General features: G+C 46.5%; 1 protein-coding gene across 5 annotated transcripts in view; it reads left to right on the top strand.

Annotated features, from left to right (window-relative positions):
• trip12 (thyroid hormone receptor interactor 12) overlaps positions 1 to 17,107 on the top strand; it is a 54,032-nt gene that overhangs the window by 30,474 nt on the left and 6,451 nt on the right. For 3 of the 5 annotated variants that reach the window (XM_084443870.1, XM_084443871.1, XM_084443872.1), the window contains exons 17-37: positions 2,621 to 2,777; positions 2,951 to 3,104; positions 3,810 to 4,038; positions 4,516 to 4,634; positions 4,917 to 5,118; positions 6,231 to 6,331; positions 6,496 to 6,670; positions 6,992 to 7,133; positions 7,560 to 7,751; positions 8,285 to 8,436; positions 8,803 to 8,960; positions 9,045 to 9,118; positions 9,538 to 9,737; positions 9,843 to 10,230; positions 10,371 to 10,513; positions 12,511 to 12,667; positions 12,883 to 12,981; positions 13,195 to 13,309; positions 13,667 to 13,821; positions 13,946 to 14,110; positions 16,270 to 16,434. In XM_084443870.1, coding sequence (XP_084299996.1) covers positions 2,621 to 2,777; positions 2,951 to 3,104; positions 3,810 to 4,038; positions 4,516 to 4,634; positions 4,917 to 5,118; positions 6,231 to 6,331; positions 6,496 to 6,670; positions 6,992 to 7,133; positions 7,560 to 7,751; positions 8,285 to 8,436; positions 8,803 to 8,960; positions 9,045 to 9,118; positions 9,538 to 9,737; positions 9,843 to 10,230; positions 10,371 to 10,513; positions 12,511 to 12,667; positions 12,883 to 12,981; positions 13,195 to 13,309; positions 13,667 to 13,821; positions 13,946 to 14,110; positions 16,270 to 16,434 — 3,442 coding nt within the window. The remainder of the gene's footprint in view (positions 1 to 2,620; positions 2,778 to 2,950; positions 3,105 to 3,809; positions 4,039 to 4,515; positions 4,635 to 4,916; positions 5,119 to 6,230; positions 6,332 to 6,495; positions 6,671 to 6,991; positions 7,134 to 7,559; positions 7,752 to 8,284; positions 8,437 to 8,802; positions 8,961 to 9,044; positions 9,119 to 9,537; positions 9,738 to 9,842; positions 10,231 to 10,370; positions 10,514 to 12,510; positions 12,668 to 12,882; positions 12,982 to 13,194; positions 13,310 to 13,666; positions 13,822 to 13,945; positions 14,111 to 16,269; positions 16,435 to 17,107) is intronic. The other 2 variants (XM_084443874.1, XM_084443873.1) reach the window with 1 other exon arrangement.

Here is a 17,107-nt window from a genome sequence, read left to right as displayed (position 1 = left end):
CATTTATACACAAGAGGCCCAGAAGAACTTGCTTTTCATGAAACAGAAGTACTATGAGAGAGGAGGGAAATCTGCAAAATATCTGGCATATAAATTGCGCAACAGCAGGAGGAGAATATAGTATACCAAATAAAGAACCCAAAGACTAGTGTATTGGAAACCAAAATAGAGAGAATTCAAGAGTGTTTTGAGGTTTTCTACAGTGAGTTGTATTCCCGCCCACTTGCCTCTGAGGAGAATTGTATTGATGTCTTTTTTAGATCTCTAGATTTACCCTCTTTCTGATCCACAAAATAATGATTTAATCAAACCAATTTCTGTAGAGGAAATAAATGCAGCTATCACTAGGTTAAAGTCCAGACAGGCGGTAGGGATGGATGGTTACAATTCCCAATGGTACCGCAGTCTGAACTAGTGCCATTATTACATACGACATTCAACTGGGTTCTACAGAAGGGAGGAACACCTCACTCTTGGAGGAAGGTGGTTCTCGGTTATTCCGAAAAAGGGGAAAGAGGCTAGAATGTGGGAATTACCGGCCAATTGGTGTGCTCAATTTAGACTATAAACTATTCACTTCCATTTTTGCCCATAGATTGGAGAAGTGATTACCTGACTTTATCGATTTAGACCAGACTGGTTTTATTCATCATAGACTATGATGAATAACATAAGAATAATATGACATATCTTAGGACAGGAAGAGAAGGACAAAACTCAAAATGAATACTCTCCCTCGATTGCTCTACCTTTTCAGAAACCTACCATTTGAGGTCTCTGATAATTAAGTCAGTGAATGGGATAAATGGATATCCAGATTTATATGGCAGGGCCAGAAGCCAAGAATTAGATTTGTTACCTTTCAATTGGCCCAGAAGAGCGGGGGATTGGCCTCCCTTGTCTAAGAAATTATTACTTACTACACATATGTCCCTTGCTATACAGGTGTAATGGAACATATGTGGCTAAAATGGAAGGAGCTAGAGTCTAATCTTTCAAACCAGTCCCCCATCCAGGCTGTAATTGCTGATAGGGGCTTGATGTGTCATTTAGAAGGGATGGGGAACCCATGGTTAAACCACACACTTCAGGTTTGGCAGAAGGTGACCAGTATCTGTAAGATACACAAACTGTTGAGACTATTCAGATGGTTTGCCTAGGATTCAGATTAAATTCCCAATAGAGGTGACTCCAGCTTTAAATCATGGACAAATCGGGTTTTGTCGTGTATTAATTTGCCTAATTAGGCTCAACCCTTTGTTCTAATCAAGATTATATTATATGTGTCTATTCTTAGTCAGTTTAGGCCAGAAGCAGCATACTGTGACAGACAGTAGGGCCAGAACAGCTATCACGAGGTTTGTTTTGTAAGGGAGGGGGAGAGCTCCTGTGGGCTCCTGTGGGAAAGCAGATGCCACAAAAGAAACGTTGAAATGAGATTGAAACATTGTATCAGATAACAGTCAGGCTAGAAAATACATAGCGTAGGAAAGCAGTTGCTCTCAAAACTGTTCATAAGATAAAGTATATAAGACGCTGTCAACAAGTCAGTCGGGTGTGATATCTCTCGAGAGCCCACCGGTTTTAGTTGTCTGTTACTGATTGTACCAACAAATAAAGCCTATTGCATTTGATCCGGTCACCAGTGCCTTTTTGATTCGACTTCAACTACTGAACAAAGAACATTGAAGATTGTAACTAAACCTAAAGGCGTCCTTACACGTCAGTTTCCCGAACGAGTTAATAAGCACTTAACTCCAAAGTACTTCTTAACTTCCATACAAAGGGTTGCCTAAAGGACAATGCTCGTTTTTGACAACTTGGACCTTATTTACGGCATATTATAAGACGTTTGACTCACCGAGATAACTTTGGTGTAATTCGGAGGCCTGTAGAAGAAATTTAAAATCCAGTGCGAGCCAAGTATATCCATGTAATGGCGGTGGACGGGGCACTGAGAATGCAGCTTCTAAAAAATCTATTTTCTGCCGTGAAACGGTTGTTTATATCAATCTGTCTTTATGAATCGCTAGTTGTGCTTACATAGAGCGTAGGTCTGTTGTGGTTTTTCACATGCCTCTGTAATATGATCTTTAGAAACGTCTTTAGAAACGTCTTTAGAAACGAAATGGCTTCCTCACAAGTGGGGAAGCTATTTCGTTTCTAAAGAGTTTCTAAAGATCATCTAAAGATCTAAAGATCATATTACAGAGACCCTTTTGGTCCGAGTCCTAACGGCAACTGTATTTTGAAAGGATGCTGTGACATGCTCACAACTGATGATAAACTGAAGTCATTAGTAAAGGGTGGGATCCACCAGAGGTGATTGAATGGACATTAACTGCACACTCATTGTTCATGTGTGTCTCGGTGTTTAATGACTCACACTTTCTGGACTTTAAACTTCTAAAAATGGGAAGGGAATTTCTCTTCTCTACTTGTTTTCTGTGTTATACGTTCTTGCCTTTCCCAAATAAAGATACAATTTAAAAAAATAAAATAAACAAATGACAAGGCTTATTCCCAAAACCTACATCCATTGAGTCAGACTACTAGCAGCTACCAGTATGCACACCTGTATTGCAGCTTTTGCTAACCTTGGCCGTTGACGTCCCCACAGTGAGCTGATGCCCTGCCTGCCCAGAGAGGGCATCTTTGCGGTGGACCTCATGCTGAAGAAGGGCAGCGCCCAGACCACGGAGGGCGCCATCTGGCAGTGGAGGGATGACCGGGGACTGTGGCACCCCTACAACCGTATAGACAGCCGCATCATTGAGGTCGCTAACCCCTCTCTGTTATTTAAGCACAATGCTGTTGTTTAAGCCTACGCTGAAATTATAGCTCCCATCAGAGCTGTGCGTTTCCAGACTGCTTCACTGTGTTCCTAGAGTAGTGCTGCCCCCGCTTATCTCAGTGTCTGGGGGTCTGTGGTTTATCTGTCATCTTCCAGACGGCCCATCAGAACGGGGAGGACGAGATCAGCTTGTCCACCCTGGGTCGGGTCTACACCATAGACTTCAACTCAATGCAGCAGATCAATGAGGACACGGGCACTGCGCGAGGGATTCAGAGGAAACCCAACCCTCTAGCCAACCCCAATACAGGTAAGACCCCCCCCCCCCCCCCAGCTCCTATAACCAGGTTATAACAGCCCTCCTCCTGTAAGCTGTTATAAACGGTGACATTCTAGCGTTTGGCTTATAACGATTCCCACTCTGCTTTACAGTTCCACTTTTTTGGAGGGGAGTGGTCAAAACACATCACATGCTTATTTCACAGTAGAGAAATGTATTTAAAAAAAAAAAAAAAAAATAAATAAAAAAACCTTTACACGAGTGATATTCATATTCACAATTGACTAACTAAAACTAGCACCAAGTGACATTGATTTAGGAACTAATAAGATGGATTAAATTTCTTTACGAACATGCCAACCTTTGGGATAATTAGCTTATTTGCCATCTTCCCCAAAGTCAGATAAGAAGATGCATACCCTTCTCTTCGCGTGCAGTAGGAAGCATTGAGACCCATTAGACCCGTTAGTCTAGGGTAACTGGTGCCAAGCTAAGCCCAGTGATTGCAGCTAAACTAGGCTAACGGGTCTCGATGCTTCCTATTGCACTCACAGAGAACAGAACGGTATGTATCATCTTATCTGGCTCTGCATCGGTAAGATGGCAAATGAGCTAATTTCCCCCAAAGTTGTTGTGTTCCTTTAATGTTAACGATTCCCTGGGAATTGGAGGTTTCCCGTTCTCGGAAGCCCAACCGTGATTCTCTGAGCTCTTATTTGATGTGCGCGTCGTCAGGGGGGCACCAGGAGGCGAGGCGCGAGGACGCCCGGGCGCAGCTGATGAAGGAGGACCCCGAGCTGGCCAAGTGCTTCATCAAGACCCTATTCGGCGTCCTGTACGAGGTGTACAGCTCCTCGGCCGGCCCCGCCGTCAGACACAAGTGCCTTCGCGCCATCCTCAGGATCATCTACTTTGCGGACGCTGAGCTGCTCAAGGACGTGTTGAGGAACCACGCCGTGTCCAGGTGAGCGGCGAGTCCGGCGACGGCGGCAATAACCCAATATTTTAACAACAAGCGCTGTGATCGTTAACTCTGCCCCAGCGACAGCGCAGGGCGAGAGGTAATGTTTTCGGTGGCTTGTGCTGGTCGGTTTGTTTGTCCGTCCACCCATCCGCAGAATTACGCAAAAACTACCAGACTGATTTTCATAACTCTTGGAGGGGTGTAGCGTGGGCCAACATAGAACCCCTTAAATTCGGGAGCGGATCCCAATCACAAAGTTTGGTCTTGAAACAGCCAATTTTCTCGGATGTGGGAAGGTCACAGAGATAGAAATAAAACTCTGCACCTAACGAAGGCAGTAATCTCAAACATGTCCTACGCACGCGCGCTCACACACAGACACAACACGAACTCACGGGATGGAGGCCTGTGCTCTCCAAGCACCATTTCTACTTCATGACTGTAAACCTGTGTTGTATTTTCATCCTTTTTTCGTAGTCACATCGCCTCCATGCTGTCCAGTCAGGACCTGAAGATCGTAGTGGGTTCTCTGCAGATGGCCGAGATCCTGATGCAGAAGCTGCCGGACGTCTTCAGCGTCTATTTCCGAAGAGAAGGTATTGGGTCCTGCGACCTTTCCCCTTCCCTGCCCTCCCTCCTCCAGAGTGGCTGATTTAAAACAAGTCCAGTCAGCTGGAACATGGCACGTTTATTGCACCCAGGAGTTAGACAACGGCACCGCTGCTGTTGAAGGGAATACCTGCCATGGCGTATGGCGCCTCCTCCACATTAGGCTAATGCTGCTCATGTTCTAGTAGAAGATTTAACATCATATAACGTACTCTCCTGATGGACCAGCGTCCTGACCACAGGTTTCTCCCGGTCTGGCCTCTCCTCAGGTGTGATGCACCAGGTGAAGAACCTGGCGGAGTCGGAGGCCTTCCTCACCAGCCCGCCCAAGGCCTGCACCAGCGGCTCCACCAGCGTCTGCACCACCACCACCACCACCACCACCACGGCCGCCACCAACGCCACGCCCGACCTGGGCTCACCCAGCTTCCAGCACAGCATGGACGACTCCCTGGACCTGAGCCCCCAGGGGTGAGACGTGCACACAGGACACGGACACGCTGTGACGGGGACGGCTCAAAAGGCCTGCACACAGAATTCAAGCATTTAATGAAAATGATAGCTACTGAAACAAATGTGACTGCGCACGCTTTAACATTATACTGGTGCTTTTGCAATTTGCGCTCTTGTTCTTCACGCAGCAGGAGTGCATAGAGGTCCTCCTGCCGCCTAAAGCATTTCTCTCCTTCGTCCATTCCTGGTTGGGTTAGGAAAGGCACACCTGCGCCGCTTAACACCATTATTCCGCCACTTTACTGGACGCAACTACACACTTCAACTCAACTCAAAATTTTATTTATAAAGCACATTTGAAACAACCGAGGTTGACCAAAGTGCTGTACAGCTCCAGAGCAACAAAACACACAGCACGCAACAGAACAACTTAAGAATACTTGGCGCAAGAGAATTCCCCAAATTTGACCATTGGGTATTGTGCGCCTGTCAGCCCTCAGTATGAGTATTGGCCATCCATGCTGTGGAAACGCTAGCTTTTTGATGGTGAAACCGGTTAAGGCGGTGTTGACATGTGAGATGGCAAGTGTAAGCACCAAATGTGGTTAGAGCCCAAATAAGCGCCCCCGTGGGCTTAAGAAGAAAATGCTTCATAAGAACGGTGGGTGAATGTGGCCCAGTGTCTTTGTCATGCTCATAGGTGTGTCTGTGGGCGCCTCACTAGAATCACAGCGTTGAGCTCCCCTGGAGATGTTGTCTTACCTGGAGTGTCCCCTGGAGCATCCATTCATAAGGAAATCAACAGAAAATCTCTCGATTAGCTCATGCTAGTAATGACTCACCTATGACAATGTTCAATGTTTCGACACTGCTCTGCTCTACACCTTGCAATTAATGTTCTTGATTCGTCTCTCCTTGCCTTTAGCACAGTGGACCCCCCCCCCCTCAAAAAGCATGTTGTTGAGTTCCTGCTTTTGTGTAGTGTAAGACCAACATTAGGATATCGTAGGCTACCCCCTGCCCTAAACAATAAATGCAGACATCGCGCAATGTCATTGTAATGTATCGGTAATGGCACCTGGTTTGATTTGAGTTTGACCGGTCATTTTAAACTGTTCCCATTATTCTAGGCGGTTAAGTGATGTACTGAAGAGGAAACGTCTGCCTAAGAGAGGGCCCAGAAGGCCCAAGTACTCTCCTCCCCGGGACGATGACAAAGTAGACAATCAGGGTGATTATATTCCTATCCTTATGATCATGTCCCATTATCGGCAATGCCCTGTATTTAAGCGGCCCTTCGGCCTCCCGTTGTAACTCCAGCAGACTTTGTTTGTCGTTATCTCTTTATTCTCTTCTCTGTTTCTCAGTGTCTCTTAATATTGTTCTGCCCCACAGCCAAGAGTCCCACCACTACTCAATCCCCCAAATCCTCCTTCTTGGCCAGTCTTAACCCCAAGACGTGGGGCAAGCTGGGCGCCCAGACCAACAGCGCCAGCTCCGAGCCCTCTCGTACCGCGGGGGTGAGCGGCATGGCGCGCGCCCCGCCCAAGGACTCCGTCTCCAACAACAGGTACGAAGGTCACCGTCCTAGATCATTCAAGATGGGTTTACTGCCATGGTATGGTTCACACAGACTCGGAATTTGACTAGGGTTAAGGCATACGCTATTGTAGATGACACAGGACAAGGTACAGGACAGTGCAAAGACATGACAGTGAAAAACTGTACAAAAAACGCAAAACAGTGCAAACGCAATCGGAATACAAAATACCCCAAAGAACAGTGCAACAAAATGCAGTGCAATGTACAAATTACAATACGATTATTGCCAACCAACACAATGGTCGTGAGTGATGATGATGATCAACCGATGAAGATGGTCTCTCCACAGGGACAAGATAAAGGCCTGGATCAAAGAGCAGGCCAGCAAGTTTGTGGAGCGGTACTTCAACTCCGAGAACGTGGATGGCAGCAACCCTGCACTGAATGTACTCCAGAGACTCTGCACAGCCACCGAGCAGCTCAACCTGCAGGTACAGCAGCGCCAACCCCCCTTATATACGTCCTAACCCCCCTTAGATACGTCCTAACCCCCCTTATATACGTCCTAACCCCCCTTAGATATGTCCTAACCCCCCTTAGATACGTCCTAACCCCCCTTAGATACGTCCTAACCCCTCTTAGATACGTCCTAACCCCCCTTATATACGTCCTAACCCCCCTTAGATACGTCCTAACCCCCCTTAGATACGTCCTAACCCCCCTTAGATACGTCCTAACCCCCCTTAGATACGTCCTAACCCCTCTTAGATATGTCCTAACCCCCCTTAGATACGTCCTAACTCCCCTCAGATACATCCTAACCCCACTTACGATATGTCCACCCCTCAGGGTTGGGTCTCCTAAGCTGGGTGTGTGTGGATCCAGTGGTGAGCGACCGTGTGTGTCTGGTCCCACAGGTGGACGGAGGTGTGGAGTGCCTGGTGGAGATCTGCAGCATCGTGTCGGAGTCGGACGTGTCGTCGTTCGAGATCCAGCACAGCGGGCTGGTCAAGCAGCTGCTGCTCTACCTGACCTCACACAGCGACCGGGACCTGGTGTGCCGCCACGTGCGGCTCAAGAGGTTCCTGCACGTCTTCTTCGGCTGCCCGGTGAGATCGTAGGCCTCGCCCAACCAACTGCGCTATGCCAAGCAGCTACTGGTTTATCTGACCGCCCCTTCTCACACACGTTGAGCCAGTCGAATACAACAGCTAGTTCTCACCGCAAATTGTGATTGGCCAAGAGGCATTCGGAGCTGTGTGTGATAACCACGATATACCAACGGGAAAATCACTCCGCTTTGATACGTTGTGGTTGCCTATAGCAACGGTAAACAAAGTAGAACTACTTCAGATTGTGGAGGAGGCTTACAGCAACACGATTTAGCAAAAACACTACAACCCCATATTTTTCGCCAAGAAAAAGACAGTGCTGTGTGCAGTGCTGTTGTATAGAGACAGTAACACTGGAGGTGGGGCTTCACCGTGGTTACTGGTAGTACAAGGTAACCACGGTACTGCACTCCCTCTCCTTATTGCAGAAGTATGTGTCAGGGCTGTACTGTGTGTGTGTTGAGCCATGTTTGACCGAGTTCTGTCCTGTGCGCGTGTGTGCGCGCGTGCGTGTGTCTTGTGGTGAGCAGGCTCCCGGGACGGAGCACACTGGTCGCCTGGAGCCGCCCGAGAACGGGCCTCTCCTGGCGCTGGTGCACAAGATGAACAACTGCCTCAGCCAGATGGAGCAGTTCCCCGTCAAGGTGCACGACTTCCCCAGCGGCAACGGCAATGGGAGCAGGTCAGCAGCCACGCCCCCTCGTCTGCATTCACCCAGGGGTCCCGCCCCTGACCCAGGGGTCCCGCCCCTCACCCAGGGGTCCTGCCAATCACCCAGTGGTCCCGCCCCTCACCCAGGGGTCCTGCCAATCACCCAGTGGTCCCGCCCCTCACCCAGGGGTCTCACTAGTCACCCAGGGGTCCCGCCCGTCACCCAGGGGTCCCGCCGTTCACCCAGGGGTCCCACCGGTCCCGCCAATCACCCAGGGGTCCCACCGGTCAGAGAGAATGTGACATTTGACTTGGGAGAGCCCCGTTTACCAGTCTCTAATTTTGTATCCCCTGGCTGGGTTATTAGCTTGGGCGTTGACTGTGTCTCTCTTTCCAGAGGTTCTCAGGCACTGAAGTTCTTCAACACACACCAGCTGAAGTGTCAACTGCAGAGGCACCCGGACTGCACCAATGTGAAGCAGTGGAAGGGGGGTCCTGTGAAGATCGACCCCCTGGCCTTGGTACAGGCCATCGAGAGATACTTGGTCGTCCGAGGTGAGGACTGCCGTCGGCCATTACCAGATGACGGCTTGTCTTGTTAACGGGTCTAGTTTACTCAATGGTACATTTTGTGTTCAGGTTATGGGCGAATCAGAGAAGAGGACGAGGACAGTGATGACGACGGCTCGGATGATGAAATCGACGAATCACTGGTATGTGGTTTGCTGAACTTGGAACCTTGAACTTCACTCTGCTCGCTGACCTTGAACTTAACCTGACTTCTTGATTTACTGCCTTTTAAGGGTGGGAATTGGTAGTGATCTCACGATTTGATTTTGATTCTTGGGATCACAATTCAATTTCAAATCGATTATTTTTGATTATGATAGAATAATCTACCATTTGACTGCAGTAACACATTCAATGGTAGGGGAAACACTGAAATACATCCTAAGCACAAAATGATTGTGAAAACAGGATAAAATCCCCAAAATAAATTTATTTTGTAAATTTATGGGAAAATAAATTTTTCAGGATTTATGAATCGATCGATAATCACCGAGAACAGAATCATGATTCTTATGAATCTTTTTCTTTTCCCACCACCTCTGCTGTCTTTCCCGCGGTCCAGGCCGCCCAGTTCCTCAACTCTGGCAGCGTGCGCCACAGGCTGCAGTTCTACATCGGCGACCACCTGCTGCCCTACAACATGACCGTGTACCAGGCCGTCCGGCAATTCAGTCTGCAGGCCGAGGAGGAGCGCGAGTCCACCGACGACGAGGCCAACCCGCTCGGACGAGCCGGCATCTGGACCAAAACACACACCATATGGTACGCGTTCACGCACACACTCTAAAACGCTCTCTTCTAAGCGATTTGACCCATGTCTTGAATGTGTGTTTGTAAACTTGCCTCGGCGTCGTGTCCCTGCGTCAGGTATAAACCAGTGAGGGAGGACGAAGACGGCAGCAAAGACGCCGTGGGGGGGAAGAGGGGTAGAGCGCAGACCGCCCCCACCAAGACCTCCCCCCGTAACGCCAAGAAACAGGATGAGCTGTGGCACGGTAGGAGACTCCCGGCTCTCATCGCCGCGCTCCCTGAGCAGCCGGTACTGGCTTTGCCTTCCTGTGCTGTACTTCCTGTCAGCTGTCGCTGCTCTGCGCCCCCCCCAGACGGCGTGTGTCCCAGCGTGACCAGCCCCCTGGAGATGTACCTCATATCAGAGCCGCCAGAGACCATCACCTTTGACGACCCCTCCCTGGAGGTCAACCTCCTGCTGAGGGTCCTGCACTCCATCAGTAGATACTGGTTCTACCTGTATGAAGTGAGTCGACACAGGGCACAATTATACAGGCTCCTCATTAGATTAAACTGTTACTCCACTTCTATTTTAGCGCCAGATCTCGTTAGCCAAGTGGGTCTTGGTGTGGTCTTAAGTGGAGATGGTGTGTGTGTGTGTTTCAGAATGCGGTGTGTAAGGAGATCATCCCCACCAGTGAGTTCATCAACAGTAAGCTGACGGCCAAGGCCAACCGTCAGTTGCAGGACCCTCTGGTCATCATGACCGGGAACATCCCCACCTGGCTCACCGAACTCGGCAAGACCTGGTAAATAACCGGACACGCCTCTGCTCACTTAATTCATAGGCCTCTGCTCACTTCTGCATTCAGAGGTAGAGGTTAAGGCCCGCCCACTCTTGTTGTTGTTTATCTCCGTCTGAGATTTTCGAGGTTTGGTTCCCACCTCTAACGAGCCTATAGTATTTTATAGTCTACGACGTTGGGTACCACAGGGTATGTCGGGAGGCGGGAGTCCTAATACTATTGGCTCACAAGCCTTTTTTTTTTCTTCTAAATTATTAATCTACATATAAATGGTATCTACAGTATAGGACCTTTAAGGCCCGTCCACTCTAACTATAACTAAAAAAATATTAAAATCGTTCCATTTTCAAACTGACGAATAAGATTCAACCAGGTAATTTCTTAGTCAGGTTTCTGAGTAGGCTAGGCTGAGTAGGTAGGCTTTCTGAGTACCCAGAAGCTCTCATGAGTCCTGCACTCTAGCGAGCTGTCAGTAGCATATCCAGCACACAAGGGGCGATTTACTTGGGACTTTCTTCCACGTAAACTCTCACTTCAAAGAGGTTTTTGTTAGGGCTGTCAAACGGAAAAAAAAAAAAAATCTAATTACATGATCTGTAATTAATTAATCGCGATTAATCACAAATTGATCCTATATCCATTTTTTGCTGGCAACAGCCCCCAAATTAAGATATTTCAATAGACCTTTTTGACCTGTCAATCACGCTGAGAATAATAACCAATAAGATTGTTTTGTGTCCCACAAACAAAGCTTGTCCTGTGTTGTGTTCATAGACTAGTCATTAGTTTGAAGAAAATGGTTCTTAAAACATACAGAAAACCCGCCTTCTGTACCATAATGTTATAAGAAAACAAGCTGTACGATACTCCACACCTCCCTCCACACATCAGTTTACAGCAACGCTGACACTAAAAGCTACGAAGACATTAGGTGCTTGATGTACAGTAGCTAATTAGCACGTAGCTAGTAGTTAACAGATCATTCTCACAGGCTTATTTTCTAACAATGGATGCCACTAACTTACTCACCCTGCTTTACATATGCAGTTAGACTCCACGATTTTGTCCTGATGAATTTCAATCTGGAGTCTGTGAGGCGTTTGTGCCTTCCACATTGCCAACACCTAGCATCAACTTGTATGTTGACACCTGCTCCGTCCGAAATCCAAATCTCATGGATATATCCTTGTAAAATATACTCCTCAAAAATAGTTCAGAAACGTTATTTTGGTCGATTATTTCTTCCCTTTAATAATACCCACATGTTTAGCTGTGTTGCTCATTCCACGAATGCACGATCCTTACAAGTTGTACCTCGTTGTAATGGTGACTAATCAGGCTTTCCAACGATATAAATACAATACCAAGTGGTATTATTAAAGGGGATAAATAATCGACTGAAATAACGTTTCAAAACTATTTTTGAGGAGTATAGTTCAGGCCTTTGCTGACGGCTATTAACATGTTTAGCATTGAGATGATAAGTTGGGCTAAAACTGCTTTGATGGTATGCAAACGACCATGCTCTTATTAACTGTCCCATCTGGGAGTTTTTTGAAAGTAAACATTCCGTTTAGATGGGAAAGAAGTGATTATCCGCCTCCGAGTTTGTTTGAAGGCAATGATACTTTTGTGTGACACAACGTAGCCTACCGGGGTCATTCAGGTCCAAATTAAGTTTCACCTAATTAGTTTTTCATTTGGTCCCGACTATACGCTCCCGGTGAAATAATGTTTGAATGCAGCTGGACTTGAAAGGTAGGCTGATGCGCTGGTTATGCCCCTCTGCCCATAGTTCTGTGACCTAACCCTGACTAGGTACAGCCCTGCTTGACTGGTGGCTGTTAAGATCACACTTCATAACCAGTGCTATTAGTCACTTTATAACCAGTGCTATTAGTCACTTTATAACCAATGCTATTAGTCACTTTATAACCAGTGTTCTTAGTCACTTGTATTTCTTAGTCACTTGTATTTCTATCTCTCCCCTCCACTCCCAGCCCCTTCTTCTTCCCGTTCGACACCCGGCAGATGCTGTTCTATGTGACGGCCTTCGACCGCGACCGGGCCATGCAGCGCCTGCTGGACACCAACCCAGAGATCAACCAGTCCGACTCCCAGGACAGCCGGGTGGCTCCGCGCCTCGACAGGAAAAAGGTGACGACGACGGGCAGACCTGTACATTGTTCCGAAATACCTCTGGAATGAGATTAAACATGGCCGTATCCTAACTGAGGGATTGATTTATTAGCAGACCAGTATCTGCAATGATCAAGTGCTTTTACTGGCTTTATTATATATTAAATTATTTATTTTATTATTGTTATTAGCATCCCAATAATTCTCTGTACCCATTGTCTTTCTGCCCACAGCGAACGATAAACCGCGAGGAGCTGCTGAAGCAGGCGGAGTCTGTGATGCAGGACCTGGGCAGCTCCAGGGCCATGCTGGAGATCCAGTACGAGAACGAGGTACACGGACACAACCTGGAACAGGAAATACTGTTGAGACCAGAACCTGGAACAGGAAATACTGTTGAGACCAGAACCTGGAACAGGAAATACTGATGAGACCAGAACCTACGAAATACTGTTGAACCACTGCAGATATTACCTCGGCACCTAGAGTACAGTGTTGATAACAGATTGATTTTCTCTCTCTCTGCCCCCCTCTCCTCTCCTCAGGTGGGCACTGGTCTGGGCCCGACCCTGGAGTTCTATGCCCTGGTCTCCCAGGAGCTCCAGCGGGCCGACCTCGGGCTCTGGAGGGGTGATGAGGTCACCCTGGCCAACCCTAAAGGTACCAGGGTGGCACTATATATTTTCACAATACGATTATCAGGCCCAAAAATATCAAGCTACCTATATTATTAATATCCATAGCCATAATTAAAAAAAGAATGTGATCACTTAAAATGCATCTTTATTTTGTGTACATTAAAAATCAATGGTGCCCATTTCAGGGTTTTCAGAGGTAATATTCCTCTTTGAATTTCCTTCACATGATATCATGGCACAATTATTTACATATTAGTATTTTCATTTTTTTAATACCACGGTTATCGCAAAACTGGTATATGGCGACACCACTACTTCCAACTTCTCCCCTCTAAATCTATCCTTGTCTGTCTCTAAACGTCTGTCTGTCCGTCCACAGGAAGCCAGGAAGGGACCAAGTACATGTTCAGCTCCAAAGGGCTGTTTGCTGTTCCTTTCGGAAGAACAACCAAACCGGCGCACATCGCCAAAATCAAGATGAAGTTCCGCTTCCTGGGCAAACTGATGGCCAAAGCCATTATGGATTTCAGACTGGTATGACTTGGGTTCCATGGCGTCCTACTGTTTGTGCTCTCGACCTGGGCGCCATATTTTCCAACCCGCGGCAGCTATTTTTCTCTCTTCTGCCACCTTAATGAGCCTCTCCCCCTGCCTCTAGCTGGACCTGCCCCTCGGGCTGCCCTTCTACAAGTGGATGCTGAGGCACGAGGCGTCCATCAGCTCCCACGACCTGGTGAACATCGACCCCGGCGTGGCCAAGTCCATCCAGCACCTGGAGGACATCATCCGCCAGAAGAAGAGGCTGGAGCAGGACCGCTCCCAGGTGAGCTCAGCAGCCACGTCTGCGCCCGCCGCCACGCCAACCCCCACGTAACGCCTCCCAGTACCTCCAATATTGGTCCTTGCCTAAAATAACATCAAACAGAAAGACTTAAGTCTCCTTAATAGGAATCATATTTGAGTCAAATGGTGTAACTGGTTACACCATTTGACATTTACTTTAAAAATCAAATTTGTCAGGCATTTACATGGACACCCATGAAAGCTAGCTAGTTGACCTAACTACTTTCAAACATACTTTTTAAAGTAAATACTTGTTTTTATGATAAAGATCAATAATCAATTTTATACCATTTTCCACTGGTTACACCATTTTACATGTAAACCTAATCATTATATTATTATTAATTATCTCAATATTTCTAAGAGAGTTACGAACCTTGACATGCAACCATGAAGAGCAGAGGGGGGTCCTTCTCTGTGATACATTTCCCACCAAAATTGTCTTATTGTAAAGAAAAAATAAACTCCTTATATGGTGGTTACACCATCTAGACACTGACCTGACTGACATGATTCCCAAGATTATTTATAATATCCAGAACAATATAGTTCCACGTCTTTTATTAACTTTAAAATAGTTCTTATGTAAGATTATGCCAAACTATTTATTTTATTTTTTTACTTTCAGCTCTTTTGAGCAATTTGAATTTTTCTGTACTCAGTTTTTATGGTTACACCACTTAGACATTTTTGCCATTTTTACTCAATTCTCTCAATGAATTAAAACCACAACTTTTTAGGGCAGGTTGTCAGAAAAGAATGTATGCAAGTAATCTTTATGTTTATTTTCAAATTTTTACCTAAAAAATGTAAACTTAACCAAAGGGACACAAAAAAACAAGCGTCACGTCTTTGACCCATAAATGGTAGAGAAGTGACATTCTGAATCCCCAAGTACCCCTTAGTATCAAGGTTTGAGCTGAGTTGAGTCTGTAGCATGAACACATCCAGATGAGGATCAGTCCAGATGCTCTCAGGTCATGTGTGGGCCCCACTTTAAGAGTAAAAGGTCATGTCAAAAAGAAAAGTCATAGCTGCAAATGGAAGCTTGGCACTGACTGAGTAAAGGGTAAATACAGTGGGGAGCTTCTAGACTTGTCAGTGCTGCAGCATTTCACAGGGAAATCCTGTGGGAAATCTTGTGGGATTTCAGACGGGTGTTATTTCATTTCAGTGATGCACCACCACCAGCAGATTTAGCAGGCTTGGCTCACAGTGTATTTCTCCTATAGTCTATGAATGAAGACGAGTCTGATCATTGCATCATTAAATTTCACACATTCTATGAAGGTCATGCACAGTACAGATACACATCACAACATTTGATGAGTACCTTATGTCTATTTTTATGTGAAGCACGGCATGTAAATTCTCTTGTAAAGCACTTTGAGCTGCATTTATCTGTATGAAAGGTGCTATACAAATAACGTTTTATTGTTATTACCTTGTTCTCAAATGCATTTTTTATTACGGACATATCTATCAACGCTTTCTATCTATATGATGTCGGGTCAAGACGTGATGTCCAAGTCATATGCGCAAAATAGCATAGTTTGTTGTTATCAGCTGGTATTGCTAACAATGGCTAAGAATAGCTAACTTGCTTTTAGAACTACAAAGATTGGGTGATTTTGGGTGAAAGTGGTGTTTTTGCGTTTTGTTTCTGGAAAACATTCAACTTGGATGCGACGCCGTCCCGGGCACCAAATCCCGAGCTCCGAAACAAATGGAACGCAGCATCAGACCTCATTCGTAACCCCTGGAAGTAGCTTTGAAGACGGAGCACCAGCTAGTTTAGCCGAGCGCAGTATGGGTCAATGAGTAGTCCTACTTCTCCCTCTATGGGCGTGCGAGCGGTGGTGCGGAATGCCGCAGATGGTGCGTTGAGATCCCGCAGGGAAGATTACTACCCCCAAGGGCTCACTACTGTAGTGCTAATGGCTTAAATGGTTTTAAAATTGCCCAGACGTGGGTGCTTCCTTTGTGTTGAATAATAAGGATGCAGGCAGGTTCTACCGGTCAGAAGGTCCTTCAGCAGTCACCGCTCTGTCATCACAGGAACCCTACACACACAATTAAGTTCATGGGCACCTTTTTAGTAGTGTTTCCTAGAAGGTGGTTGTGTTGTTCACCCCCCAGACCAGGGAGACCCTGCAGCAGGCCCTGGAGAGCCTCAACATGAACGGCTGCTCGGTGGAGGACCTGGGCCTGGACTTCACCCTGCCAGGGTTCCCCAACATCGAGCTCAAGAAAGGAGGCAAGGACGTCCCCGTCACCATCTACAACCTGGAGGAGTACCTCAGGGTGAGTGCGCACACACACACACACACACACACACACACACACACACACACACACACACACACACACACACACACACAGCTGTGTGTCATTTACTCACCCTCTTTCTAATGGCTCTGTCATGCCAAAATGTGTCCAGGGTAAGACTTTTGATTGTCTTGTGACCATTTTTTTTTTGTTGCTAGCTGAAAAATATAGCTAGCTAACTTGTCTGAGGTTAGTAAACATATGTACTAGCTGTATTTTTCATTCACATGAACTAGAAATGTTGATTTAAGCAATAAACCACGAGAGGCCGTGTTGATTTAAGCAATAAACCACAAGACTCTGCTTCGCGTCGTGCCTAACAACGCCCCCTAGCTGTTATAAAATCACTAACACACGGCCTCGAGTGGTTTATTGCTTTTATACAATGGTTACTACAGCTATTAGTGTAAAATAAACACACAGCAATGTAAAATATTAACATTTATTCCAAACGAAGCATCATTCCCTCAATTCTGCTGAGCAAAATAGTTCCCCTAACAAAATGGTTGCCAAGCAACAACAACAACTACAATGCATTGGATCAAATGGGAGGCGCATTATTACTGAAAATGGAATGATATGCGGTCCCAGGTGTGTGTTACAAAGTATTTTAACATGGCTTCCAGCCAATCAGAATCAAGAACCAGAA

The sequence above is a fragment of the Borostomias antarcticus genome, assembly GCF_949987555.1.
Source record: "Borostomias antarcticus genome assembly, chromosome: 1".
Lineage (NCBI taxonomy): Eukaryota > Metazoa > Chordata > Actinopteri > Stomiiformes > Stomiidae > Borostomias > Borostomias antarcticus.
The sequence above is the reverse complement of the archived record's forward strand: the minus strand, read 5'-3'. Positions and strand labels throughout refer to the sequence as shown.